The sequence below is a fragment of the Poecilia formosa genome, unplaced genomic scaffold, assembly GCF_000485575.1.
Source record: "Poecilia formosa unplaced genomic scaffold, Poecilia_formosa-5.1.2 Scaffold224, whole genome shotgun sequence".
Taxonomy (NCBI): Eukaryota; Metazoa; Chordata; class Actinopteri; order Cyprinodontiformes; family Poeciliidae; genus Poecilia; species Poecilia formosa.
The window spans coordinates 396722-423356 of NW_006800163.1; the positions used below are offsets into that span (position 1 = coordinate 396722).

The following is a 26635-nucleotide window of genomic DNA, read 5'->3' on the forward strand; positions in this document are numbered from 1 at the left end:
CCTGCACTGTCTGAGCTCTGCGTAAAAGCTGAGTGCTTGAGTTTGTCCAGAGGTGAAAGGAAGGTAGTATGTGCAGACAGCATCAAGACGTTAGTGGGGTCTTTGCATTGAAAGGGATGATAGAATAATAACCCCGTCCCCCTTCTTGCCACATACCTTCAGGGTCAATCAGTGGCTCTGGTTCTGGTTCTGGCTCTGGTTCTGCCACTGGCTCTGGTTCTACCACTGGTTCTGGTTCTGGTTCTGGTTCAGGCTCAGGCTGTGCCTCTGGCTCAGGGGCCGCCTCAGGGGCAACCTCTACCTCCTGTACTACCTCCACTTCTACAGCTAAACAGCATGCAGCAAATCATCGTGGAGATGGAGGTGGGGGGTGGAGGGTGGAGGGGTAGATGGGTGAGGGGGTAGCAAGAGATTTAATAGAAGCGGGGGAGAGGAAGAAGGGGGAAAGAGATGGATGTTTTCAGTTCTGGACATGGAAGGGAACGTGTGAAAGTTAATGATAATGCTATTTGGTCAGTTTCCACAAGATGGCGCCAAAGCATGTGAGACAGCAGACATCGGAAAGAGAAATAAAAAAAAGACCATTGATGGATGAAATGGGATTGTAGCTGCACTGCCACTTATATGTTTTTAATTTTAAATACTGTTAATGTTAAACAGCATGCTGCATAAAGTATATCTGGAAGAAATCACAAGTGGGTCATAAATGAGTTATTTTTTTTAATGTTACGGTTGGTAGTTTGCCGGCTGTCTTACCATCGTATTCTTGATCCGAGAAAGAAAGGAGCAGAAGAATATTATCATTTCATCCCATTGGTACCCATTTTTCATAAAGTATAAATGTAAATGATGGGCACAGTGGGAATCCATGCTAAGCGAAACAAAGCAGTCATTCTGGGCTGATCGAAGCTTTAAGATGAATAAAACAATCATTTTTCAGATGGAAATGTGCTCAGCTCAGAAGGACAGCTACAACTGCAGATAGTCATGCAGAGCTGGAAGACTATATTTGCAAACAGGGCAATTGGATTTCAAACAGCATGATGGTCAATTTTCTTTCTTTTTTTTTTCTTTTATTTTTTTTGCTGCAACCAGCAAGAATACTACAGCAACAAAAACATTTAATTTCTGTCTGCACAGTTTCAATTTGGACGAGTCAAGCCAAACCTGCAAACAGACAAAACTGTCCAGTGCTAACTTTCTACGGGGAATGGAAAGTCAGTTAGAGAATGTTCAGAAATGTCATCTTGATTTAGCATGGAGCTCCCAATTGTACCTGGGCAGATACAATGATACAATGTAAATATAAATATAGATACATTTAAGTACAGAAAATGTGGCTACTTACCCTCGACCTGCTCACTGCAAAACACAAGACAAAAACAAGTTAGCATCAAAAAATACTCACTACTACAGAATACAGCAATATGTTTAAGAGTAAAGATTATTTTTTTTGCAAATTTCTCAAGAGGAAATGAAAGCTGCTTTAAAGCAAAAGCTGAGATTTTTGTTTTGTTTTGTTTGTTTAATCAAAAATACTCACAAATGTAATGAAACATTTTTATTTCTGAGAGGAAATGGGAGAAGACTTACACTTCCTCTGCGTCAGACATGGTGGCAGTAGACTTTAAAACCTTAAAACCAAAGAAAATAGGAGCTTAAAGTCTGTCTTTAAGGAGCAACTGTGTCTCCTGTTGTATTTATAGTTCAGGGTTGAGAAGCAGATGCCTTAAATATGTGCAGCAGACCCCACCCTAAATGAGCCCCAACTTGTTTACTTTCACACTATCCTCCTTAGTAGAAATAAATTAAACAAAATGATTACATTTGATTTATTGTAAATGTTTCCCCCAATAATATTTTTTGACACTTCTTTCTAACGGAATGATATCCGAACTGCTTGGTTTTATAATTGGTGTAAAACGTTGGACTGAAATTTGAGCCACAGTCATGAATTTGCTTCTCTCATGATAAATGAGAAGGAGACTAAACATAGATTTATGCCAATAGTCTGTTTTTAACTACCATGGCAGGAGATTAATATTGCAGTGGAGGGAACAAAAAGGTCCAGTGATAGTGTTACAGGTCAGCCTGCTGTCCTCCCCCATCAGCAGTTTATGTGTTAAAGATGATTTTGTCTTTTTGCCAATAATGGGGCTAGTATCCACTCAGCATCAATTTTTCCACATTCTAAATCTGTTTCAGCATTTTATCTGGGAGCATGTCAGCTGACTCGGTACAGTGCCATTAAAATCCACCAACAAACACCCAGTACCCGACTTTACTCATCATTAAATCCATTGCCTGATGGAATTTTTGGTTATTTGTCTACGTTATAAATCTCTTTAGCCACCGTGAAAACCTCCTGACATCACCACTTTATCCCAATGACAGCTGCACAGATCTCAGATTTGGTTTCACTTTGCATGATGTAAAATATTGGATTCCATCCTCTGGACTTCCTCCAGCATCATTCCCTTATGTGGACTTTTTCTGCTCTCACATGGTTCCTTCAATCATCCTCAAGGCGCCTTGTTGACTGAAGCCGCTTTACTTGGGATTTACAACGAAGTCCTGAACTGTTTGACAGATGTAGTTTCTTTCCACATTTTAATGTGATGTCAGTAAACTAGGTGTGTTGGCATTAGGATAATGCCAACACATTCAGTCTTGTATTCAGTATTTCACTGTCCACATGCAAAATTGTCAAATAAAAACTTCAGTAGTGGAGAAAAAGTGCATGCTTACTAAAGGTAAGGAGAAAATCTGAGCTAAGGTTCCGAGCCATCTGTAAATCCCTTCAGCATCTCACTGAGTCAAACCTGACTCCAGCCATGACAACACAAAAACTACAACAAAGTCTAGCTGCACATCTGACAAGAAACTGAGATTAATCTGCTTGCATTGTGTCTCCATTAGAAGAAGTGCTAAACAAACAGTATATTTTATGCTCACGCTAAAGTCAGACAGATGTACATCAGTACAGTGAGCCCATTGATCATCAGTTCTTCTGGCAAGCAGAAACACATCAGATATTTGCTTTTTAGAGCTCAAACACAAACATGTCTTCCAGTAGCTATAGCTCTGATTTTGTAGATGCCTCAACTGGTGGTGACAGTGATTTTAAGACACATGGACTCAGTTTGCACCTGACTTTAGGTGATGTTTAGAGACATTGCAGCTGAGCTCCCACCATCATCCACACATGCAGTCACTCCTGTTCTGCCTTACCTCAGAAAAGCTGAATGAAGAGAGCTCCCTGTTGGCCAAGACAGGCTGTAAGGTTCTGCAAACTTACCACCGTGATTATGTCCTTCTGTTATAGTGACACTTGATCCGTTCAACCTCCCTATTGGACAGAGGTCGGGCTTGAAGACACGTCCGTCCCTGTCATGGGGCAGGATCCACATCTTCAGTGTGCACCCACGCCCTACACAAGTGCTCAATAAGGAGATGGAAGGCTCGAATGCTAAGGAGGGAGGTTCTAGTTTGGTGAGAGCAATGGAGAAGATGCCTGCAGGATGCTATTCTGGTGTCGCTGCATTAGGCAAGCAAATTTCATCGAAGCGGGAGATGGGCGCTGATCATCAGGGAGAACAGCAGGTGGTGCTTCAGAAACAAATCCAGACAAGCACAGTGTACAGTTTACATGGAAAAATAAGAACATTCAGAAGATTTGTTTAGACCAAAATTTCAATCAAAATGGTGAGATTGAAAACCATTTTGATTGAAAACCAAGAACAACCTATTGTTCTTGGTTTTCAAGAACAATAGGTTGTTCTTCTCTATTGGTTGTTCTCTATTGGTTGTTCTTTAATTGTATGTTCATTTGTGTGTTTCTCACAGTGATACTGATGGCAGAGATTTTGATTTGACAGTAGTTTACATCCTTCATAGCCGACATCACGTTAGAGGTCCTGTTCTCCTACCGTTGTTTTTGAATAAATTCAGGTCTGACAGAAAGCAGCAGCAGAATTTGATTTGTATTTCTGATGAGCTGCAGCTTGAGTCATCCAGGAAACTCATCAGTGGCCTATTGCATACAGTGGGGCTTTGTAAGATCTTCTCACATTGAAGTTGACCTTGCCTTCCACCAGATGGTGCTGTAATAACAGAATTCAGACCAGGAGTCATAGCGTTACCGCTCATGCCAATGAAGCCTAGTAGAAAAAGAGATAAGGAAACAAACTGGGATCTTGGCGATTAGAAAACAAGAAGAAATGCTTCACATTTGAATAATGCCAACACCATCAGTCTTGTGTTCAGTTTAACAAGTGAAGTATTTCCTAAAATTTTAAGAAGAGGGCAGGTTTTCATACTTACTGACTAAATGTGGTCTCTCGTAGCTGTCATTGAGGCTGATGGACTGAGGGAGACGGCAGAATGTGAGAACTTGACAAGTCATTGCTTTGGAACACAGTGCCATAGTGCAGTGGTGGTGTGTGAAACTGGGACTGATTTTCTATAGTTATTACTGATTTGAAATGAAAAAAAAACCCTCTCCACTTCAAAATGGAAATATTTCACATTAAACATTAAATTTATTTTAATATAAATTAAGGATCTAAGAAAGAGAAAAACATCGCCTCTGGTTGGTAACTTGGTGGAAACCAGAAGAGTCCTCCTTCTTATCAAAGAATACACTCAGGATTTCTAAAATTGATACTAAAACTGTATCTATTCTGCACTTGTATGGCAACAAAAATGACTTAAAAAGACTACCTTGATTCAGTTTTTGCTTTTTATCAAAAATATTAGCTTCATCTAAACTTTTAATTTGCCATGATGTTGGACCCAATCCCAACAAATTATTTAAAGCATTCCCTTTGACTTCTGCACTCATTTTATATATGATTCTGTTGAAAGTCACAAATAATATTCTCTTGGCCTCAGATAATGAACTTGTATCTGTTTTGGTTGCTTTAGACACAACTGATCAAAAATAATCCCATAGAAAGTGTTAAATATGTCGCAGAGATCAGGAGAAGAGATTTAATCTCATTTGTCCTACAGATTCCAGTTTGTTTATGTAAATGAGACAGAAGTTGTTCTCTTTGCAGCAGACTCTGAAACATAAACTGCTTCGTCAATCACTGAATCTGGATGACATTAAACTGGCCTCCAATAATAAAGGTGATAAAGTCTGTGTTTGACCCAAACATGTCAGTGAAATCTTCTATTAAACAGGTTTTGAGAATTTCCTTCTTTCATATTCAGAATATCAACAAAACTGTAAACATCTTGTCCTGAAGTGATGCTGAAAAACGTCTCCATGCATTTGTTACTTCAAGGCTAGGCTGCTGTAATTCTTTACTGTTAGAAAGTTCATAAGATACAATTAAAAGCCGTCAGCTGATCCAAAATGCTTCAGCGAAAGTTCTCATTACAATTACAAGGAGAGATCATATTTCTTTTATTTTAGCTTCCCTTTATTGGCTCCCTTATAAATCCAGAATAGAAGTTAAGGTTCTCCTTCTTTCATATAAAGCCCTTAATGATCAACTCCATCAGACATCCGTTCATATGTTCCTAACAGAACACTTTGCTCTGAGACTGCAGATTTACTCCTAGACTTTCAAAATGTAGAATGTGAGGCAGGTCCTTTAATTTTCAGACTCGTCTCCTGTGGAACCAGCTCCCAGACTAAATGTAAAACTTTCCTTTTCCTTTCTGAGTAGCTGGAGTTTATCTGAAACCTGCTGCTGCTCACTCAGAACTGTTTGCAGGTTCTGCCTGGTTCTGGGCTGCTGATCCACTCTGCCAGCTGGGAGAGCTCTTCCGCTCCCCAACATGTTACTAGATGTAACTCCTGCACACAGTGACACTCTGCTTATTTTAGTTCTAAGTTGGCTTAGTTACCACATCTGTCACCTAGTGGCGGATCTAGGGCATTTTACATTGGGGAGGGGAAAAGGCCTGGCCAGGGGGGCAACGCTGAACCTCCTGGGTGAAGTATGTGAAAATCCTCTGTATGTAAAGTGAGTCAAAAAAATGTTCACAAAAACACCTAAGGTATTCTTCTAAGAAAACAAATACAAGTTTTAGGTGGCAATGTCCCTTGACTCATCTGCTATAATAAAAAAATGCTCACTTTCTTTAATCCCGTGCATTCACTTTCCAGATAAACGTCACAGCAAAAGTTCAGGTTGAAAACTTTTGCTGCTTTATTTGACATTTTTGCGATTTAAGGCATCGAATTTGCTCACAAGATCTCATGAAATACCTTGTTTATTTAGTGATTTAATTACTGGGTATATAATTAGTAAAACAAAAAAAAAGTTAAATAATTGAACAAAATAGCCAAATAGATGTTATAATATGGTGCTATGTTATATTCTATTCACCAAACAAGTCCAATTACTTGTTTATTAAGGTAGCGATCAGAACCAGGGTTGGGCAGGTGATGGGACTCTTAACAGGTCAGCCTTAGATTATTATATCAGTCACAGGGTTTTTTATTTTGCTAACCTCAGAAGAAGACAATATTTCTAATGGTACAGGAAGTGTTTAAACACAAAGATGGCAAGAGACCGAAAGTGGCTCACATAGTTTAAAAAAACAAACAAAAAGAAAAACATGTACTCCTGTTATGCACTACATGTCACTACACATGCACTTCATCACCTGAAGTGCAGTGATGAAGTGTCAAATCCACTTAAGCAATCTTAAGTTGGAAGAAGCATCATTGCTATTACTGTAATTTGAATGGTGTATTGTAGCCGGTGTTAAGGAAGATTTCTCTGAATTAGTTAATTTTGGAAAAAAGTTTGGCTCTTTCTCTTCCTTTATGATCCCGGGTTCTCCGGGCGGGCCACGTGTAGCCACACAAAAACAACAATGAGTGCAGACGTCACAGAATTGCAGTTTAATCCAATAGAAGACAACGAATAAAATTACAACAGAAACTGCAGAACAACAGAAACATACATTCATTTACCTGACAGACATGGAAAAAAGAAGGAAAGAAAAGAAAAGCAAAGATGTCCAAAGACGTCACTGAATTGCAAGAGCAAATCTAATTTTTTACTTCTGTGTAGAAAGTTTTATAGTGAAGGCGTATTCTTATCTTTAATTCATTCAAATAAAGCGTATCTTTGCTCATCCAACCAGGAGCTATCTCTGACCCTCTTTCTAAAGCCAGGAACTCCTGCTGTGTTTACGGCCTTTCACAGATGAGTGTGAAAAGATAGAACTTCTACTGTATTGTTTTCCCACACAGACAAAAGGCAGTTCAAACAATCCTAGCAAACCATCTGCTGTAACTACAGGTAACATCAAGGTCAAAAAGCCAGAATACATTACTGATTTTAAAACTACAATTAGGCTATTTGAATCAAGACATGTTAAGTTTTAAAACTAGCTTATTTTAAATTTATTTTCTTAACACCAGTCATGATTAAAGTATCATAAAACCTGATTCTGCCTCACACAGCGTCAGGTTAGTGATGATATAAAACAGTGTCAAATTAGTATCTGAATTTAGACTTATGATCACTTTCCCTCTGTTTCGCTCCTTTCCAAATCAAGATCCTTGATTAATTGTGCCTTGAGAAAACATTACTTCATTTAAACATACGTTTAATTAAATTTGTCTGCATTTTTTTTTACTGTCCTTGAGGAAACTGAAATATTGAGATATACTGTTTTGGGGAAAAATGTGTTATTCCAAATTCTCCTCTTCAAAGAATAGCACTCTGACTGAGTTAGACTGATTAGTGCTGGACTAAACTGGAATTGAATGAACTGGAAGAGCCTGACATTGTATATTATTGTTGTAATATTCTTGAGATAACTTCTTTTGGAAAATGGCCCAGCTGAAAGAACATCTGTAGTGTTTAAAGTTTATTTTTATTTTCTCAAAGACCTCTAGGTGGCCTTCAAAGCTCACTCAGAGCTCTGTGTTTGTAAAAACTGGGTGTTGGCCTGTTGGCTACGTCTCGCCTCAACTTTCTCTGTGGTCACAATGTTGCTGCAGCTTCTGAGCAACCCACAGCGCTCAAGGTTTATTTTTGGAATGCCATGGCACCCGTTCCTTCCATTTGTAGGAAGGGGGGTCGAGTTGGTCTCAACATGAACCTGCCGTTCTGACACTCCGGGCTGGGACAAGCAGGCAGCAGCTGGCCGGCCACCCCCAAGCAGCAGTCCTACAGGTAACAATTCCCTTCAATTACACCTTTTAATTTCCAGACCAGAGGAAAAGCATTATGTTACAGTGGCAGCTGCTGTTGGATACTTGCTGAGACCTTATGTGTATGGAAGGGTAACTTTTGTTGTCCTCTGCAAAACTGAAGCACTGTCAGGGTTACGATTGCAATGTTTCAACCCCCCTGTGGCTTTAGCACACATTTTTCTATTGATCATCTGTCCAGGTTATTACATAGTGTAGCATTCACTTCTAATTTTAATTGAACAGCTCTAATAAATGCTCACTTTCCACCTTTACCATTAATTAAAACACTGTCCTGTCCTGCCAGGGGAAACCTGCCTGGAGCGCTTTAAACTCCACCAATAAGTTCTTCGCCTGGTAAGTCGTTTTCATTTACCTCTAAACTTATTGCTTGACATAAAATCTGTAGCCTGAATTCTTGCGCATGAGCAGGTAATTTCTGTTTGAGTTTTTTGTTGCACAGCTATTATTAGACTTTCCTCTTTTGAACCTGTGTCCTAAAAGAACTACAAATGCCAACACTAGCAGAGCCTTAAAAGGAGGAATGAGTGTCTCATGTGTCAGGCTGACGTCTAAGTGCAGAAGGGGGAGCTGGGAGAGTTCTAAACATTTACCAGGTTGTACCTATAAATTACCATGGTGACACATAGTGAGATAAGGCTAACAAACACTGAACTTAATTATGCTAGAACCTTAAGCTGCCCGGATGGTTCTCTAATAACCTGAGCTGGTAAATCAGGGTTAAGACTGGTGACACAATGTTCTGCCAGTGTTACACATACAGAGTGTTATTTCTTAGGCCTAAAATAATAACTCCCAGGTTGTGTGCCAAAGCTGCATGTTCATGGGACATTCGTGCCTAATTGGCCCTCATGTTTTCCTCGGTGACGTCACGTTTCAAAGGTGTTATCCAGTGTCAGTGGGGCGTGAGATCATAAGGCATAATGAGCGTTCACTTTCAGCCTGTTATAAATTAAAAAAAGCAAACACCTGATTGGCAGTTAGTCACAGTCCAATAATACGTCCCACGTCAGTATGTAAAATATTTATTACAAGATAGAACCGACTGCTAAAACAATTGAAATGTACAGAGGATATGCACTTGTACATTTGCTTTCCAGCAGGTGATCGTACTCTTGTGACAAAGACATTGTTTATGGGGGAAGCTACATCTGGAATAATCAATCAAAACTGCATCATAAAATTCTGATTTAATATCAAACATAAATTTTTTTAAGTCTACTGTGGCTCTCTAGTGTTTAACATGAATGCAGGAACATCAGGAGCACAGCTCTTCTTCATCGTGCTGTTCACATTTTGACATCATGAGACCAGGACAACACGTAACGTGGCATTTGTGAAGGTCGAGGATGTTCTCTGGCAAAATTGGCCCCTGAGCTTAGAGTGTCACCAGCAGGCTGCAACAGAGATACAGAAAGACCGGACATCCTTTGACCACATCCCACACAGATGACCTCTTCATTGTGAGGAGTGCCCTGAGGAAGTGGATGATTAATGCCACTCAAATCTAAGCAAATTTAGATGAACTGAGAATCACCCAAATGTCAGGTCAGAACATTGAAAACCGTCTACATTAGCATGGTTTGTGTGCTAGACGACCTGCAAGATAACTGAGCACATCATCAGGCAAAGGCGCCATCGTCTTGCATTGACCAGAGACAATTTTTTAAAAGATGTTTTGTATATAGTGGCTTTTACTGAACAGCAAACTGACAGTTAGCTTCTGCACAGGGTGTGTGAGGTCTATCAGCTGAGCCACCCAGAACTCTGGCAGGGGAACTCTGGACCAGTGGGCTTCAGTGCTGAACAGAAACTATGGCCGCCAGAGATGTGGAAACATCAAGAAGAGCGCTGTGCATCAGCCACTGTTGTCACCAGATGAACCTGGGTGGTGGTGTTAGAGTGTGGACTGGTGTGTCCAGTCAATAAAGGACTGCCCTGCACTACCCATACTACCTGAGTAACATCATTAGTTCAGTCATGGTGTCCCTGTATGTTGAACAATCTCATCATCATGGAAGAGAATGCTCAAGGTCACATCATAAGAGAGTGATTGCTGGTCACTTGGGTTCTTCAAAGAAGAACATTCTACAGCCCTGAATCCTACAGAAGCCTTGTGTGATCAGCTGAGTCGCCTTGTAATAACTTGTAGTTTTGGACACCAGAAGCTCAATGATCTGAGGGCCGCCCTTCATGAAGAAAGGCCATGCCTCAATAAGTCAATTTATGAACAGCTCTTCAAGCTACAATTGATGGTCAAGGGCACATGACATGTTATTAAGACTTTGACATATTTTGTTGTAACATATCTACCGCTGTTGTTTTGTTTTAATACATTGTTTGAAATGAGGAAATCACCATTGCATGCTAGTGCTTAAATATGCTTAAATACTCTACTTTTGTGATGTAATATCACAATACTCTATATGTTTCCAGAAATTTCAATGGCAAAACATCCCTAACTTTTTGTGAGTACTGTATATACAGCTCTGGAAAAATTAAGAGTCCACTGCACTGAACCCCATTTGTTATTGCACCAAATCTTGATTTCTGAACTCTTCCTGAGTTAAAACATTAGTATTGTTGTTTCTAAATGAATATGAACTCATTTTATTTGCATTGTTTGAGGTCTGAAAGCACTGCATCTTTTTTCTTATTTTGACCATTTCTCATTTTCTGCAAATAGATGAAAAAATTTTTGTTTGGAATTTCATTCATAAAAGAACAATGTTCATTTTACTCAAACATAAAAAGTAAAATCAGAGAAACTGATCATTTTAAGTGCTTTCATATCTTTTCCAGAGCTCTATATTTATATGTATTTGTATACATATACTGTCACCTCAGACCAAAGGGACTTATGTTTAAAGTCTTTTTCTTTGAGGGGAAAATATAATCCAATTTCTTCTCAAAAACACAGATTTTGTTAATTAGTGGATTTTACATTGAATACTGGACAGAGTTTGAGATCACTGGTGGTTTGTGTTGGCCTTATATTTACAGGATGTTCCGTATAGTACACGTGAACAAAAAAAAACAAAACACATTCTTAATGAAACTTTTAAGCATGGGAAAATAGCAATTATTTTGTAAAGTGTTATTAAAACATTTGAATGTTTTAATATGGTGAATGTTGTAGTTGTTTGACACAATGGGCATAATAAAAACAGTTGACATATTAGAAGAATAGATACTGATTTTATTTAATATTTTCAAAGTGGCATAAAAATAAAAGCAAAAAAATCTTGTTGAAACGGAATAAAAGTAAAAGCATATTGAGACAGAAGCAGAAATGTATCAACTAAAGCATACATTAGTGTTCAAAGGTGTAAATATTAAGCTAAATATCATCATAAAGTCAAATTTCGATAAGCAAATTGTCACAACTATGTACTGAGTAATATTTATGATTCTTACATCCAGTTAACAGCAGTTCTTTATAGCTAAACCAAAATGTTTACCAAAATTAAACCAAACTAAACATTTGTTTTAGGATAATTAGGATTTCCAACATTATTAACTGTTTATAAATGCCAGAGTAATGAGTCAGAGATTATTCTGTAACTTTCTTCAAATTCAGTCATTTACATGTTTACTTTTATATAATTTTTTGAACTGTATGAGTTGGGTCGGTTTGGGCCTTCCACAAGCTTGCTGGCATTTCAGCAAGCCTGCTTTGGAAAGGTGGTCAAAGGTTTGAGGGAGTATCAGATGGCTATTTTTATATATGTATTTAACACACTTTGTAACCAGTACATAACTGGTATGACTGGGTTCATTGTCCACTTAGAAGACTATTTTGTTTGCAGGTTTAACTTCCTTGCTCTGGTCTGGAGGTGAGACGTTAATTGTTTAAATTACTCTTCTTTTCTTGTGATGCCAACTTTTTTTTTGTGCAGATCATCATTTCCTCCCAAAATGCCAGAGATATCATGGTGTCAGCCTCTTACATCATGGTTGATTAGTTGTTCTCAGGATTTCAGATTTTGCCATTTTTACTCCAAATGTAATGATGGCAATTTTACAGTTTCATTTTAGTTTTATCAAACATGAGTGAGTTTGAAAACTGTAATCTGACTCCTCAGTAATGGCCTCCTCCTGGCTGAGTGGCATTACAGGCCTGTCTTCCCTCTCACTGCTTTGACCAGACAGCTGGATATTAATGTAGTGTTTATGCTTACATATAATTATTTCAACATTTGAATGTGGCACACTCATGCATCTGGAGATTGCTCCCAAACTGTGAACAATCTCCAGCATTGCGAAATTGGTCCACAATTCTCTTCCTACTTAGATTTTCATGTGATGTTACATAAGTAAGTTACAATAACATGGAATTTTGCTTAAAAGCACAATAATGTAAGGAATTTATTTAAAAAATGCCTAAATCAAAATAGTTCTAGCACAAAAAAAAATCAAAATAAAATTCTGGTAAACTTTGATGAGAAGCTTGTGGAAGGATGCCCAATATTACATAACTTATACAATTGAAAAAACTATTCTACCAAGTCCTGAGGAAATGGATAGAAATGTCTGAATTAGAAGAAAGTTGTAAAAATAAATATTCCCATTATTTTTCTGAAATCTATCAACAAGAAAAAGTTTTGGTAATCCTAAGTGGCCAAAATAACAAAACATTTATTCAGATTTAATGTCATACAGTAAAATGGTTGTGTCTTTTTGTACAGTGTGTAACATCTAATGTCTGCTTTTAGCTGTGGCTGGTGCTCAGTTTTTGCAGTTTTGATTGTCCTCAAGCTAAAAAGTGCTGAACAGGTCAAACATCGATGTGATCCATTTACTCGAGATGATTCAAACTGTAAACGTTTTACAAATGATCATCTTGAACAGATGAAAACTAAAAAAATAACTCACATTAAGATAGGCTCATAATGGTAAAAACAGAAAATAGGAAGATGTAAAGAGGATCACACAACTATGACCATCACATATTTGTGTGGGCTTTAATTTTTAATATGTACGATTGAGTCCAAAATCAGTCATACCCCTGACAGATTTCTGAAAGTCTTTCTCCTGACTGGAAGCAGGGTTAGGGTTTAGGGTTAGGGTTTTTGTAGGCTGCAGCAAGCATACCAACATGAATATGATTGAGACTCTCTGGGCGGAGCTTAAGATGATGGAGGGCATCCAAGCTTAAAGACTTGGAGAATATATCTGCAACAAATCAGTGGAAAGATGTGAAAAGATACTAATCAATTTAAGGAACGTGTGAGTGCGAATAAAGATTTTTTTCCACTGCTTATTGAGAAAGGTTTGCATTTTCAACATACCAGGATTTTAATGAAATAAAAATAAAAAAAATAATTTACTTAGCCTAAATCTGCCAAGGGTATATATATTTTTGGGCCTGAGTTTGGAGCTGTATGTGCATTTCCTTTAGAGATGGTCAGAAAAAATAGAGACTTTCCAGTTGCAGAGTTCCTGCATCAGCATTTAAGGTGTTGCGAGATCACAAAGGCAACAGAAGAGGAAGGAAATGCTTCCTCAGCAATCACTGTAACACAAACCTGCAAAAGGAACAGAGGAAAAAGATTAGATATTAAAAATGTGAAGCTTCTATTAACCTGATGTATTTTGAAGATAAGTTCTGTTTGAAAGAAAAACTGAGCTTATCTGCTTCCAACTTTTAGAGTATTCAGGATTAAGTTAGTAAAAGAGGAAAGAGATGATGATGTTATAGGCATTAAAAAAAGACAATGTGTTTAATGTGCCGTCCCCTCTGACCAGCTGCTTTGCGGTTAACACTTCCATTTAAATGACTTGCATTTGAAAACATAAAACAATGAACAATTGTGAAACTTTAGGCAAAGTTTTAAGAATGCTTTGTCTCTTTGTCTCAATAGGGTGCAGAAGCATTCATGTCTGTTGCTTATGGCACTATCCACCAGGTGGGCCTGTTTTCCCAGCAGTACCCTCCACCACTGCTGCCCAAGCCTGGAAAAGACAATGTCCGTCTACAGAAACTCCTCAAAAGGACTGCAAAGAAAAAGGCCTCCACCCAGACTTCACAGTCTGCAACACCTTTCCGGTCAAGCCTTTCCCCTGTAAATGAGGCCAGCGCTGACCTGGAGCGCAGTGACCACTCAACTTCCCCTCAAACACCAGAGACACTCCCTCGACTCCACAGCATCCAGCAACCCCCACGGTTCACCGTCAGGCCACTGTATCAACATGTGCCGTCCCCTTATCCGCAGAGGGCAGCTTTTGGTCGAGCAGTGAGCATGTCGCCTCCCATGGTGGCCGCCCCTTCATGCACGTACTCACACCATGACACAAAAGTGTCATTAAGTTCTGCTTCAAATCAGGTTTCCAAAGTCTTAGCCTCTCCAGGAGAAGCAAAGCAATCACTGCCATACTCCTTTGTGCCCGAGGTAAGCATACAAACAACTGAACTGAAAACATTTACTGAAAGCCAAGCTGGTTTGAGACCTACCCCTTATGTCGGTACCCCACATTCAAAAATCACAAGTTCAGCTGCAACTCAACATCCGGTACCAGCGGGTCAACCTGTGGTTCGGCCTCTTACGGTGTTGACCCCACTCATAAAATCTAAAAGTCCACGTCCAACATTTAAAGCAACTGAGCCTTCAAAATCACCAAAGCCGATGTTTGAAGTGCCTCAGATTAGGATGTACACAGCAAGCACATCTTATTATGAAACATCCAGGACACCTCCAGTGTACGACACGGCTGGATTAACTGCTATTGGCAGCATAGTACCTCAAAGTAAAACATTAGCAGAAACAAAACAAGAAGTGCTCACAGCATCAGAGACCAGAGGAGGGAAGGTGACAACGACAACAATGCAGCCTCCTTTATTAGAAGTAGATCCTGGTAGAAAGACTCCAACATCAGAAGTAAAAGGAGCTGGCCCAAAGGCTGAAGTAAGAAGAGTCACTCCAACATTAGAAACCCAGCGAGTCACTCCAGTGTCAGAAATCAAACGAGGAATTCCAACTCCAAACATAGAAACAACAAGACCAACTCAAACAGTTGAACATAAAACCACCACTCCAACATCTGAGGTCAGAGTTCAAACACCAACTTATGAGCTTCTGTCATCCAGGCGACCTAAAACTCCAGCATACCACATTAGCCGAGCCGCAACCCCCGTCTTTGAAATCTCACGACCCAATCCTCTTTTGTTCGCGGTGTCGCCAATCACAGTGGATCCAGAGAGGTCAAGGTCACCCCAAACGATTTCTACTGTGAGCACTTCATTGCCCTCTCTTAATCTGAAGACAACAGAGCTTCCTGAAATTTTACTAAATGGGGATGTCCACTCTGATGTGACACCTGCAGACAACTCTATAAAACAAAGTATTACAAAGTCAAAATCAGAGTCTGATCTGACAAGAAAAGTGACCTCGGTTTCAGCAGTTGGCTCTCAAAGAGCTGTAACTCCTATATCTGTGTCCGCAACACAAGTAGCCACTGCCTATCAAAGGCCAAAAACTCCAACTTATGAAGCCTCTCGCCTTTTGACCACATCACCAGGCTACAAAAAGCAAAAGACGTTAACATCATCTATTTCACATGTGGCCTTTCAGAGACCTAAAACCCCAGACTCTCAAAAGTCAAAGTCTGCTTACCGTGGACTTACACCAGCTGAGAATGCTGCTTACGGTGGAATCAAAACATATTCACCTGCATTTGGCATTACAACCTCAGTGATACCAACAGAAGATGAGGTTAAAGTTGAAAAGGAAGTTTCAAAACAGAGTAGCCACAAAGCAACTGTAAAGGAACAATCAACGGTTAAACTTCCTGAAAGACAGGACACCTCTAGATGTGAAGAAAAGCTGGACCAGAGTCATGTAAAGGCTGGTTCCAGTGTCACAGTCCCAGTCATTGTGGTTTCAACACTATCTGACTCAACAGGAACAATATCAATACAAGATCCATGTACAGCAACGAGTTCAGTTGCAGCAAAACAAGCGGCAATAGTGACTCAAGAAATGCCAAAAGTGGTGGCTGTGCCTTCTGAAAACCAGAAGGAAAAAACCACAGAAACTACACTGACAAAAATAAAAGATCCTCTTCTAAAAAGTGGCGACCAAGATTCCCTGAAGGTTGTAAAAAAGCTTTTGAGTAGAGGGAAGGCCCAGACTGATGAGGAAAAAGCAAAATCTGATGTAAAATCTGACAAATCTGTCATCATAGAACCAAAGACACCTATTACACAGATTAAGCATGAAAGTTCAAAATCACTTCCTGCTGATCCTACTTCGCCTGTTGAGTTAACTGAAAGGAATACAAAAGACAACACAGAACCATGTTCAACAGATAAATCTGACAAAAAGGGCACTAATGACTCCCCTGCAGCAGCAGCATCTCTTCTTAATGTTATGCAAAAGTCAAAGGGCATGAAATCAAAACCGAGCGGGTGGTTGCGACTAAAGAAACACATGGTGGTGGAACAGGAGGAACCAAAATTCCCAGAGACAGGTTCTCAAGCTGAGATCCAAGAACAGGACCAGAGTGAAGAGATGAGGGTAGAAGAGAAGCCAAGTGGTCATGATGAGAAGCTAGCTACACCCAAAGACATAGACACTCCAAAGGCAACCAAGATGTGGGATGCTGTCCTCTTCCAGATGTTCTCCTCCAAAGAGAACATCATGCATCAGATTGAGTTAAACAAAAGTGAAGATGAAAAAAATGAGAAGAAAAGCAATGAGCAGAAGGAGGTCCCTTCATTTGCGTTTAGGCTACCGGTGTTGCTTTTCAGCCCCAGGTTTGATGCTAAGAAGCTGAAAGAAGCAGCCTCAAGACCAGTATCAAAAATCTCTGTTGTGTTTGAAATGGGTCTGATTGGGCGGAAAGGTAAAGAAGAGGAACCAAAAGACTTTAACAGGAAGGCCAGAGGGTTTGCTGCTTCTTAAAATATGCCTGATGTGAAATGTCCAGATTAAACTGTGGGAAACAGTTTAATCTGTTTCCCACAGATTAAACTTACATTTACTGTAAGTTAATGGTAGCAGAGATCGTGTACAGCTCTACATTAATTTATCTGTTAACGTAAGACTTCTGAACACTGCTGAAGGAAACTAAACCCCAACTTTATACTTGACAAATGCATTATAGTATGCCGGTAGCTTAACGGGTGTTAGAGGTTTTATTTTTATTAAGTTAGCAAAAATAAGCTGACTTGTCTTAAATGTCTCCAGACATCACAAAACATTAAAGTGTTTATGTAATCTGACAATTTCCACTTTCTTCTTTCATCACACATTTACTAGAGATGCTGCTGAGCCACTGAATATGTATGTACATGGTTGTTGCTTGTGTACAATCTTCCAGTATTTTTATATTTATCAAGAAATGTTAGACTATATGTTAATCCATAATCAAAATAAAAAAACACATTTTTTTTTTTACCACATTGTATTATTTGCCACAACATAACACCTCTGAGTAAATGATGAATGCTTATGTAGAGTTTGTACATGTTTTTTCCCCTTTTCTTTGAAAACACTCACCTCAGTGACAGTTTAATCCTCTGAAGTGTGATTATAAAGAAGAGAGCAGCGGGAAAGTTTATATTAGCAATGATGTTGCTAATAGAAGGCACTAGTGCATTATCCACTAATAATAAACCTCCACAATTACAAATTTGGCATCAGTAATAAACAAACCACTTGGTTAAGTAATCATTGTGATTTTTATTTGGAACATTAGGCAGACACTTATCTGAAACAGAAAACAGCACTCCAGAAGCGACTGTAGGTTAGCGTTAGATGGAAAGCTAAGGTTATAAAGAGATACATTTTAGAGGTTATAAAGAAATAAATAGAGAAAATACAGAATAAGGTATTTTTTTGTGAGTTGTCAAAGTTGTAAGAGAAAAGGATTGAAATGCAGACAAAGTGCTGTACAGGATGTTAGTTAGATGGTGAGGGATGATGGGATGGTAGAAAGCTCTGCACTTCTAGACTGTAGTTGATTTTTTTTTTTTTTTTTTACTAAGCATCATCTCCCCTTGATAAACACCTTTTTGGGAGGTGGACAAGAGTCTAATTATCATAGCACTCCATTTTATCTAATAGACTAGATAATAAAGACTAATTATTTTCAAAATAAAGATTTTCATCAACAAAAGCCAATTTTCCATCTTCTTTTTTAGGGAAAGAATTTGATTTGAATGTCAAACCCAAACTGTCTGACATATTTAACTTTTGCAGTGTAAAAAATAACCATCTATGTACTAGATGACACCTTGAAATAATGTTTAATTGCCACCACGTCTCATGTTCTAATAGATTAGGATGCACACATGAAAAAATAAAAATAAAACTCACAATTACAACTCTATTTATGTTTATTGTGTTGTTCTACTTTGTGATGAAAGTCCTACCGGCGCTTTGGCTGAGGTCTCCACATTCATCTACAGAGATCTTCTCATATTTTCCATGGCCAGTGACAATAAATTTCTGTTTTTTCCCATGTGGTGTTGACTGTGGAGAGATGGAACAGAAATGAGTTTATTTCCTTTGAAATCCCTCTGATTTTTGTTCAGATTAACCTTTTGACCTGTAGGGTTAAGGTTTTCCCTACAGGTCCATAGACATCAGAGTGATTCAGCTGCTGAGAGCCACTCTGAGCGAGGAGACGACAGAAAACTGCTATCTGAATGAGGAGCTGTGATTGACCCTGTTGCTAGGTGTGATTGACCCTTTTGCTAGGGGTGATGCTGTCTTATAGGGTCTGTGACTGGCTCTTCTTCAACTTCTGTTTAACAACAGTTGACAAACAACTTAATGGAGCATTACTGCCACCCACTGGTGAGGAGTGTTGATCAAACATCAAAGAAAAGAAACAACAAAAGTAATGTATCTTATTCCATCAGACAAATGACCAAAGATTAAAAAAATGTAAAAGATTATGACCAGGTAGCATTTACTGATTAAGTCTTTCTGAGATGAATCAATAAGGTCTAGTTTTGACTGTGATTGATTACTGCACAAAACTAAATAAGACACACAAAAACACAAATCACTTGATATAAATTAATGATCATACAGTCCAGATTGGATTAAGAGAAGTGTGCCATGATGATGAAACTATGCAATATTGTATTATTTACCACACAGTATCAACATGCAGTGCCTGCTGTTGGCACAGTTCAATCCATTATACAGAGAACGTCTCTCCTTTCTGTCAGTCAGGCTCACTGACAGTCCTCCTCACTGCTGCTAACATTTTGTCCCTTTAGGAGTTATCTTTGTGAATAAACTTTGTTAACACTTTATTTGAAGGGGTGTGCATAAGACTGACATGACACTGTCCTAAACATGACATAACACCTGTCATGAACATAAAGAAGTCTTTATGAATGTTTATGACAGTTGTCATGAAGTGTCATTCGGTAAATAAGGACACTTTTAATGCAAAGTTGCTCTAAAAGTTGCATTAAAAGTCCATTAAAAGTGCCAACTTTGCATGGTTTTGTAAATTATGATAATTTAATGAATCTTAGAATTCATGAAGTTCTAAGAATTCACTATTTTGGAAAAAATATTTAAACTTTTCCTCATATGTAGAAAAATCACACAGGCAAAACACACATTAATCTACATATTTACTTCTACACAGAACTCACAGAAAGATACAGAACAGAACACAGAACATTCTAGAATTTAAAGATGTACTTAGCATCACTCTAACAATGCTGCGTAATTCTGACATGAAGAGACTTACAGCCATGGTCAGCTGTTGTTTTGGCAGGGAAATAAAACAGTTGCTACAAACCTTTGCTTTTGGTTCGGTCCCCCCTGATGGGTCTCCAAGTATTTCCCACATGTTCTTCTTCTGCAGCACGCCTCCAGACCTCACATCCTAGAAAACTCATCCAGAAGCAGAAGAGAACTGTTAGAAATCAAAGCTGAAAGGATGAGCACTGGGACAACAGAGGAGAAGGAATCTGTTTATCCATAAACCAGATTCAAGTCAAATCCAATCATATGGACAGATTCAGATCAAATTACATTCACTCCTTTATAACCCTGAATTAAATACTGCCATCATATAATTGCAACTGGAAGTCTCAGAAAGTCCAACCATCTGCACTGAGTGTCACCTGAGTGTGCGAGAGAAAAGAACTCAACTCTATGCAATAAGTATTTATTTGCTGATATTGAGATTTTGAAATGTGGACACATTGATTTTGAAATCTGGACACATTCAGTTTGTTTGAACTGACTACCAACCAACCAACCAACCAGACATGATTGCCCAACCAACAATAAAAAGATAAGAAACAGCAATGTGCTGGCTGTTTTCCATTTTTGTTTATTTCTTCCACCGCCTCCTCTTATTAACAGTAAACAAACAACAAATTGCTGTGTTACCTCCACCATCTGGTGGAACTCATAATCATATGAGTTTGAAACATTCAAATGAAATGAATGTCACTTTTCACTGTTTTGGGTTGGTTAATGTTAGTTAAATATACACAGATATGACAGAATTGGGTTAGTTAATGTAGTTAATGTTTTGTGTTAAGTGACTCGTCACACCCAACAGTCATATAGTTTGACATTCCTCTTCAGGACAGTTATTAGCTATGTGACAGTTAGTCTTTCATTCTTCATACAAATATCTGCTAAAACCAGCCTGCTAGTGTGGATGATGTTGCATCGAATCCAAGATGTCAGATTTATCTATCAAAGAGATAGATGAATGAATCTGCTTGAGTTGGAGTTGGAGTGGTTATTGCACTTTAGCAACAACCACTCCAAAACCAGTGGGCAATTCACTTTTACTTGTCTTTGCTCAGTGTAAAAACACAGACACCTCCTCCTGGTTTCACCTGAGTGGAGGACGCAGCCTGGCAGCAGCTAAGCCTGTTTTATCATCTTAACACAGCTAGCCAAGTAGTTATCAGATCTAAAATGCTGCATCTTCCAGTTTGTTGACAACAATGTGAGCTTTAGTACAGACGCCCAAGCTTTACTTCATTTTTATGAGGTGAACTTTTTGCGTGATGTTGATGGCATGTTCTCATGCAGAGAGACTTTAGCTTTAGCTGCTGTAGCGGCAGGGTGTTCTTGTCATCTTGTTGTGCCATACAGGAGACAAGCCAATGAAGAATTTTATATTGGTTTTGCTTGTGTTCAGAGAAAGTAGAGGGTAAGAAAAGAGAAAAAAAATGCTAAACATAGGCTAGAAAAGATTAAAAGTGAAAATATAAATGGTACTCAAAGTCAAACAGCCAAAGACAGAGACAGAAGACACTTCATCATAAGAATTAACACATCACTGCCAAATCAGATGTTACACTCAGAATAAGATGTCATTGCAAAAATATGAACTTATGCTTAAAACCAGAGATTATGTTTATTAAAATTGTGGTTCTTTATATGACACACATGCAAGAGAAAAAAAAATTCAGTAGTTTCAAAGTGAACTTACAGACGGTCGGCATGGTGACTGTTTGCTACTGGGCTCTGAGGGGCCTTTCACCCAGTGTGTGATCAGGCTGGCCACGCCCACTTTCAGACTACCAGTGTCCTGATTCAGAAAGTAAAGACAACATAGACTTCAGTTTTACAACCATTACATTGTGTTATCAATACAAAGGAAAATGAGGAAATAAAAATGTGATTTTATTATTTACAAATTTTTTAATCTGATACAGGATTGAGGTGAACAGTGGATATGAGTAAAACTCCTGTATATTTAGTATTATGCAAATCTGTTCAAAGTAATCTTACATATATACAATCAAGTCATCATACAGTCATCATTCATTACAGACTGAAGAACACACAGGCCATCTGTTCTGCTGATCCCAAATCAGCAGACAGATAATGAAGCTATTTTAGAAAAAATAAAACTATGTATTTCTATTTTAAGACAATGTGTGACATTTCTCTGATGTACTTGTCAACTGGAACGTCAAATCAACTGAAAGTTGCCCTTCTTCATCAATACGTATTGTCACAATGGCAGACATCTTCAAAACTTTCTCTCAGGAGGTTAAAAAAACAAAAAAAAAAACAGATCTGACCCAAGACTTCAAGGCAAGCCTGTTGGAATTATTTTAGGTGCAGGAAACTCTATAATGATCGCTGAATCATTTTCATAATGTTCTGTTTTTGCCTAGAACGTGAAACAAGCACAAACATCAGCATGGAGAACAATTAAATTAAAATGTGACTGTTAAACACTTTGAAGGGTTTAGATTGATAGTTATAAAACTACCACACAACAGATAATTTATAATCTGATTTATATGATTGAACTACAGTATGATTGGATATGAATCTGAATATTGGATCGTTTTAATTAAATTTGAATCCTACATTTCTGAAGTGCGTTGCAACAATCTGTTTTGTACCTTGGGACATATGAATTTATTTTGGTGCCATATGAAGTAAATATCATCCAACTTTTCTTAGTTTGCATACAACTGGTGAACTTATCAGCCTTTAGGCAGATAATCAAGCAATACGACGGTTTAAAAAAAGTTGCAGTCTCAAAATTGCTACATGATTTCATCACATTGTTGTTACAGTTTAAGCTTCTTTCAATGAAATACCATAAGGTGCTGGAGTGAGTAAAGTCTGCGTAGTCCCAGTTGGAGGTCTATGCTCATTCTATATATTTATGCCAAATATATTTATATATTGTTGTCAGCAACAATCTGTGTGTGTCGTGTCACCCTGCATGTTGCTCCTTTGTTCGGGCTCCAGGCCTCTCCAGCCTCAAACAGATTCTTCTTGGAGGAAACAGCCTCTGGGGAGTTGGGAAGGTCAGTGAGCGATGCCTTCACCGCCCGCAGCTCCTGGGAGGTTTTCTGACAGGGAAATCTGTGTTATCAATGTGTACATAACCTGACTATGTTTATGAAGTCTCATATATAGTGTATAATTATCTTGAAGTGGTTCAGTTATCATACATTAAACACACTTAAATGTTTTTAAAGATATGATCAATAAGATCTATATAGTTTGAAATTATGTGCACTGCCTTATTTTTTAATGGTTGGCTCTTATGCAGTGCCATACTTGATACAGTATATATCAACTGTATCAAAATGAGCTGCTGTGTAAATTTGATTCAAAGAATAAAAAAAAATGTATATCCAACATTATTGTAAAACATAAACATGTAGATTTTGTTCAATGCTGGAAGTGTGTGTGGGATACTGACCTCCACAGCGTGAGTGTACTGCTCCATCTTATCATCGATCCTGGTCAGGAGGAAGGGAGGCTGAGTCTTCTTGAAACTGTTGCTAAATTAGACACAAGACACTGATGTCTGTTAAAATGAAAGCCACAAACGGTTAACCGGATAACTGTCTGTGTGCAATTTTTCACTAAGCTGTCATGATATGTCATTTTAGAGCTTCCAGAGACTAAACTTTTTTTTTCCTAAACAAAATCAGAAAGTCAAGACTAAGCAATTGCTGTTTTACCTTCGTAGGTCAGATATTTCCATACATTTCCTGAAGGCATCTTCACATGTATTTTTTTGTACCAACTGACAGTCAGGGAATCCCAAAGGAGTCTCCCCACGGTGGACCATCCACTCTGGGTTAAGGGTCTGCCTCAAGCAGAGGGGTTTAAGAACCATATTTTCATAAAGGACACGATTCACTCAATGATGTGTTGTTGTGTTATTGGTCTTTAGAGAATATCAAGCATGAATTCTCAAAAGCTATGAAGGAAGTTAAATAATCTTGAACTTATACATCCTGATAGAAAGATCCCTTGTCTTGAAAGCTCCTCAGAATTGATCATTTCCTTCTGCAGACTTCCTGGAGCCACCGTCCCTCACCCACCACTGGAGAGAAGACAGTCCCTGACATCTGGACTCAGTTAAGCAGAGCTACGAATCACAACCTAGGAGTATTATATCCTGAAAAATGTGTGTTGGTGGGGGGTGTCCTTCGACCTTCTTCCTCATCTTGCCTTGTCTGTCTTAACTTCAGGCAACTAAGAGTTAATCAGCAGCTATAAAGCAGTTAGGACAAACAACTGAGGAATTAGCCATTCAACTTTAGGCATAATGACTAATTACTGCATTTTCAACTGAAGTAGATTTAATGTGATTTTAGAGTTTTTCCAACTTACACTTGTTTTCAGACCAAGGCTGCTAACTTTAATTCTGAGAACAATTCATGGTGGAAAGTTTTGTCTCTCCAACATGGGATGGTTTCAAAGCTGCCTCTTTGAGAAATATCAGTAGGCTAAATATTAGCTTTATAGACTAGCGATAGGGCAGCAATCTTTGTTCATTGGCTGCTTTAACTTGTGTTGTCCAAATCTCTTAGCATTCAAGCCAAAATCATTAACCTGAAAGTAACAAAAGCCCACAAATTGAAATGCTTTGCAGACTAAAAACACAGAACATTTCTTGCATATTTCATTTAATCTCCTCAACGATGAACCAAACACACATCACATGAACAGTGTAAAGTTGTCAGAGTTTTGTTAGGAGTGTGAATCTGTAAATCGCTATAGATCCAAAGCATTTAAAGGATTGTTCATTAAGGAAAGGCTTACATTTTAGGGGTTAGTTTTTTATTTATTTATTTATTTATTTTTTGGTGGCATATTTTTAGCCTTTGTCAGAAACAAGAACTCTTTGTTCTTTAGGAAAGTTAACTGAAGGGGTGCGATGAAGCCTACTTGTTGGAAGTTCTTTTTGGTCTTATTTACTATGATTGTTAAAATCAAAAGAAATAAAATATGGTCATTGAAATAGTTGGATTAAAGGTAAATTTAACTTATTTTACTCTAAAAGCTCCAAGTTAGTGAAAATCACAACCATACAATCTTTAAAAAGTAACGTATCAGCATCAGCCGCCTTTGCAGTTTGACCAAATGTCTTGAACAGTGACTATGTATCGCAAAACATCATCCTTACGGCCTCAAACGGCCCAGCAGCCACACTTTGGACACCGTGGCCTGAACAAGCGTCTAGCAGTCATATTCTGTTTTATTCTGAATAGAATCTTGAAAACATTTAAACTATTTCATAAACAATTTTGATGAAATATTTCAAAAAGAATAACTTTTTTTTCATTAAACAAAAAAGTCTGAGGACATAGTTACCTTTTCTTTAGTGAGCGGTTCAGGGAGTTGGTTCTCTCTGTGATCTGAAAAAGAAAAAAAGGTGTGGGTCTTATATCATGCCTTCAGATGTCAAGTTCCTAAACAAAGCCCCAGATGTCCATGGTGGTCTACACATGCTCAGCAAACTCTTTCACATGTTTAACACTTAGTTGTGACAGTGTAATTCATAGTGAATAACTTTATTGTTCAAGCAGAAAGCCACAGAGGATCTCGTCTTGCAGGCAGTCCTGATCAACATGGTGACAATAAAAGCTGCTTCGTCTTCTGTCTGGGCTGATGATGAGGGCAGGACTGGATAATATGGTACCTTTTCAAAATTGAGCTAATTGTAATCAGAATAAGTTTCAGTCAAAACATTGCTGCATGAAAGAATTAACCGATGGCATTTTGATGCATTAAAGAGCAAAGATCACTGAAACATGAGGCTTAGGGGTGACTGCAGGTGTAAACTGTTAGTACAGTTTATTGACAAAACGATTAAAATACTCATTTGTGTGGCATTTAGCATAATGAAAATAAATGTGGTATTTCTTTTTCTAGTTTGATCTGATTGAAGTTCACACAGTGAGACAAAAAGGTCAGTGTGCCTTTTTATTCAGTTTATGTCGACGTCTGGTTTCATCTGTTCATAAAGTCTTAAACATTTGAAAGCGACGTATGTGTGGAAATATCAGTGAACTTCAAAACAACATCACATGCTGCCAAGGTGAAGCCAGGTCATGCTGGTTTTGCAAACACACACACACACATGCACACGCACACACGCACACGCACACACACACACACACAGACGCATGCAACTTACAAGAGCTAAAAGACTGAACCCATCAGCTGCAAAGAGAACACAGTTATGTTCATTCCTTTTTCTTTTGTATGTTCACTAAGGTTTATTTGACAAAAGTCAGTAAAGTAACAAAGCCTGGTCTGGTGCTTCTGTTTTTGGTTGTTTTTAATGTCCTTTGTAATTGATTATTACATTAAAACTGAGGATTAACTGAACCAGGCAGCAAAATCTATAACTAAACTGATAAATTATAAAGGTGAAATAAACATGGTTGTATCTCGTTAAAAGCTGCTTGCTACATAATGTCAGATTTTACCAGATGGGGTTTTAATGCAACTTTAATTTCATTTCATTTAACGACACAAAAATAAAGTTGTCATCTGATGCATTCAGATCATTCTTTTTTTTTCTCTCATCCTGAACAGATATGAGCTTAGTTCCATTAAAGTTTATTATTTTTCCAGTTCTGAAAACATGCTGTTTAAGCGCTTTTTGTTGTATAAGACTATATAATGCTGAATATCATGGCACAAAGTAAAAATAAAAGCGTTTTAAGGTTTT

At 38.2% G+C, this 26635-nt stretch overlaps 3 protein-coding genes and 1 long non-coding RNA gene across 9 annotated transcripts in view; 2 read left to right on the forward strand and 2 right to left on the reverse strand.

The window, feature by feature from the left end:
- The window catches only part of LOC103149377 (troponin T, fast skeletal muscle isoforms-like), an 11121-nt gene extending 7786 nt beyond the window's left edge, over positions 1-3335 (reverse strand). Inside the window, exons 1-5 of one of the 4 annotated variants that reach the window (XM_016679861.1) lie at positions 3232-3335; positions 1594-1634; positions 1349-1362; positions 757-765; positions 157-327 (exon numbers count right to left, since the gene is read on the reverse strand). In XM_016679861.1, the coding sequence (XP_016535347.1) occupies positions 157-327; positions 757-765; positions 1349-1362; positions 1594-1613 (214 nt within the window). In that variant the 5' untranslated portion in view covers positions 1614-1634; positions 3232-3335. The remainder of the gene's footprint in view (positions 1-156; positions 328-756; positions 766-1348; positions 1363-1593; positions 1635-3231) is intronic. The other 3 variants (XM_007568493.2, XM_007568494.2, XM_007568495.2) reach the window with 3 other exon arrangements.
- LOC107838223 (uncharacterized) lies at positions 1621-26635 on the forward strand. Its single transcript, XR_001664291.1, has 3 exons — positions 1621-1696; positions 8616-8621; positions 26622-26635. It is a non-coding gene; the product is annotated as an uncharacterized LOC107838223 (long non-coding RNA).
- On the forward strand, positions 7987-17132 carry prr33 (proline rich 33). The gene is made up of 3 exons (XM_007568497.2): positions 7987-8150; positions 8475-8524; positions 14053-17132. The coding sequence occupies exon 3, from the start codon at positions 14068-14070 to the stop codon at positions 17089-17091; it is 3024 nt and encodes a 1007-aa protein (XP_007568559.1). The 5' UTR covers positions 7987-8150; positions 8475-8524; positions 14053-14067; the 3' UTR covers positions 17092-17132.
- lsp1a (lymphocyte specific protein 1 a) overlaps positions 9198-26635 on the reverse strand; it is a 34781-nt gene continuing 17343 nt past the window's right edge. Inside the window, exons 7-13 of one of the 3 annotated variants that reach the window (XM_016679860.1) lie at positions 25270-25313; positions 23363-23444; positions 22872-23006; positions 21620-21718; positions 19958-20044; positions 18564-18663; positions 9198-9585 (exon numbers count right to left, since the gene is read on the reverse strand). In XM_016679860.1, the coding sequence (XP_016535346.1) occupies positions 9575-9585; positions 18564-18663; positions 19958-20044; positions 21620-21718; positions 22872-23006; positions 23363-23444; positions 25270-25313 (558 nt within the window). In that variant the 3' untranslated portion in view covers positions 9198-9574. Of the gene's footprint in view, positions 9586-11816; positions 13717-18563; positions 18664-19686; positions 20045-21619; positions 21719-22871; positions 23007-23362; positions 23445-25269; positions 25314-26635 lie in introns of those variants that run through there. The other 2 variants (XM_007568496.2, XM_016679859.1) reach the window with 2 other exon arrangements.

Bases quoted from the DNA above. Each gene is read 5' to 3' on its own strand.
- prr33 (XM_007568497.2), top strand. From the start codon at position 14,068: ATGTCTGTTGCTTATGGCACTATCCACCAGGTGGGCCTGTTTTCCCAG.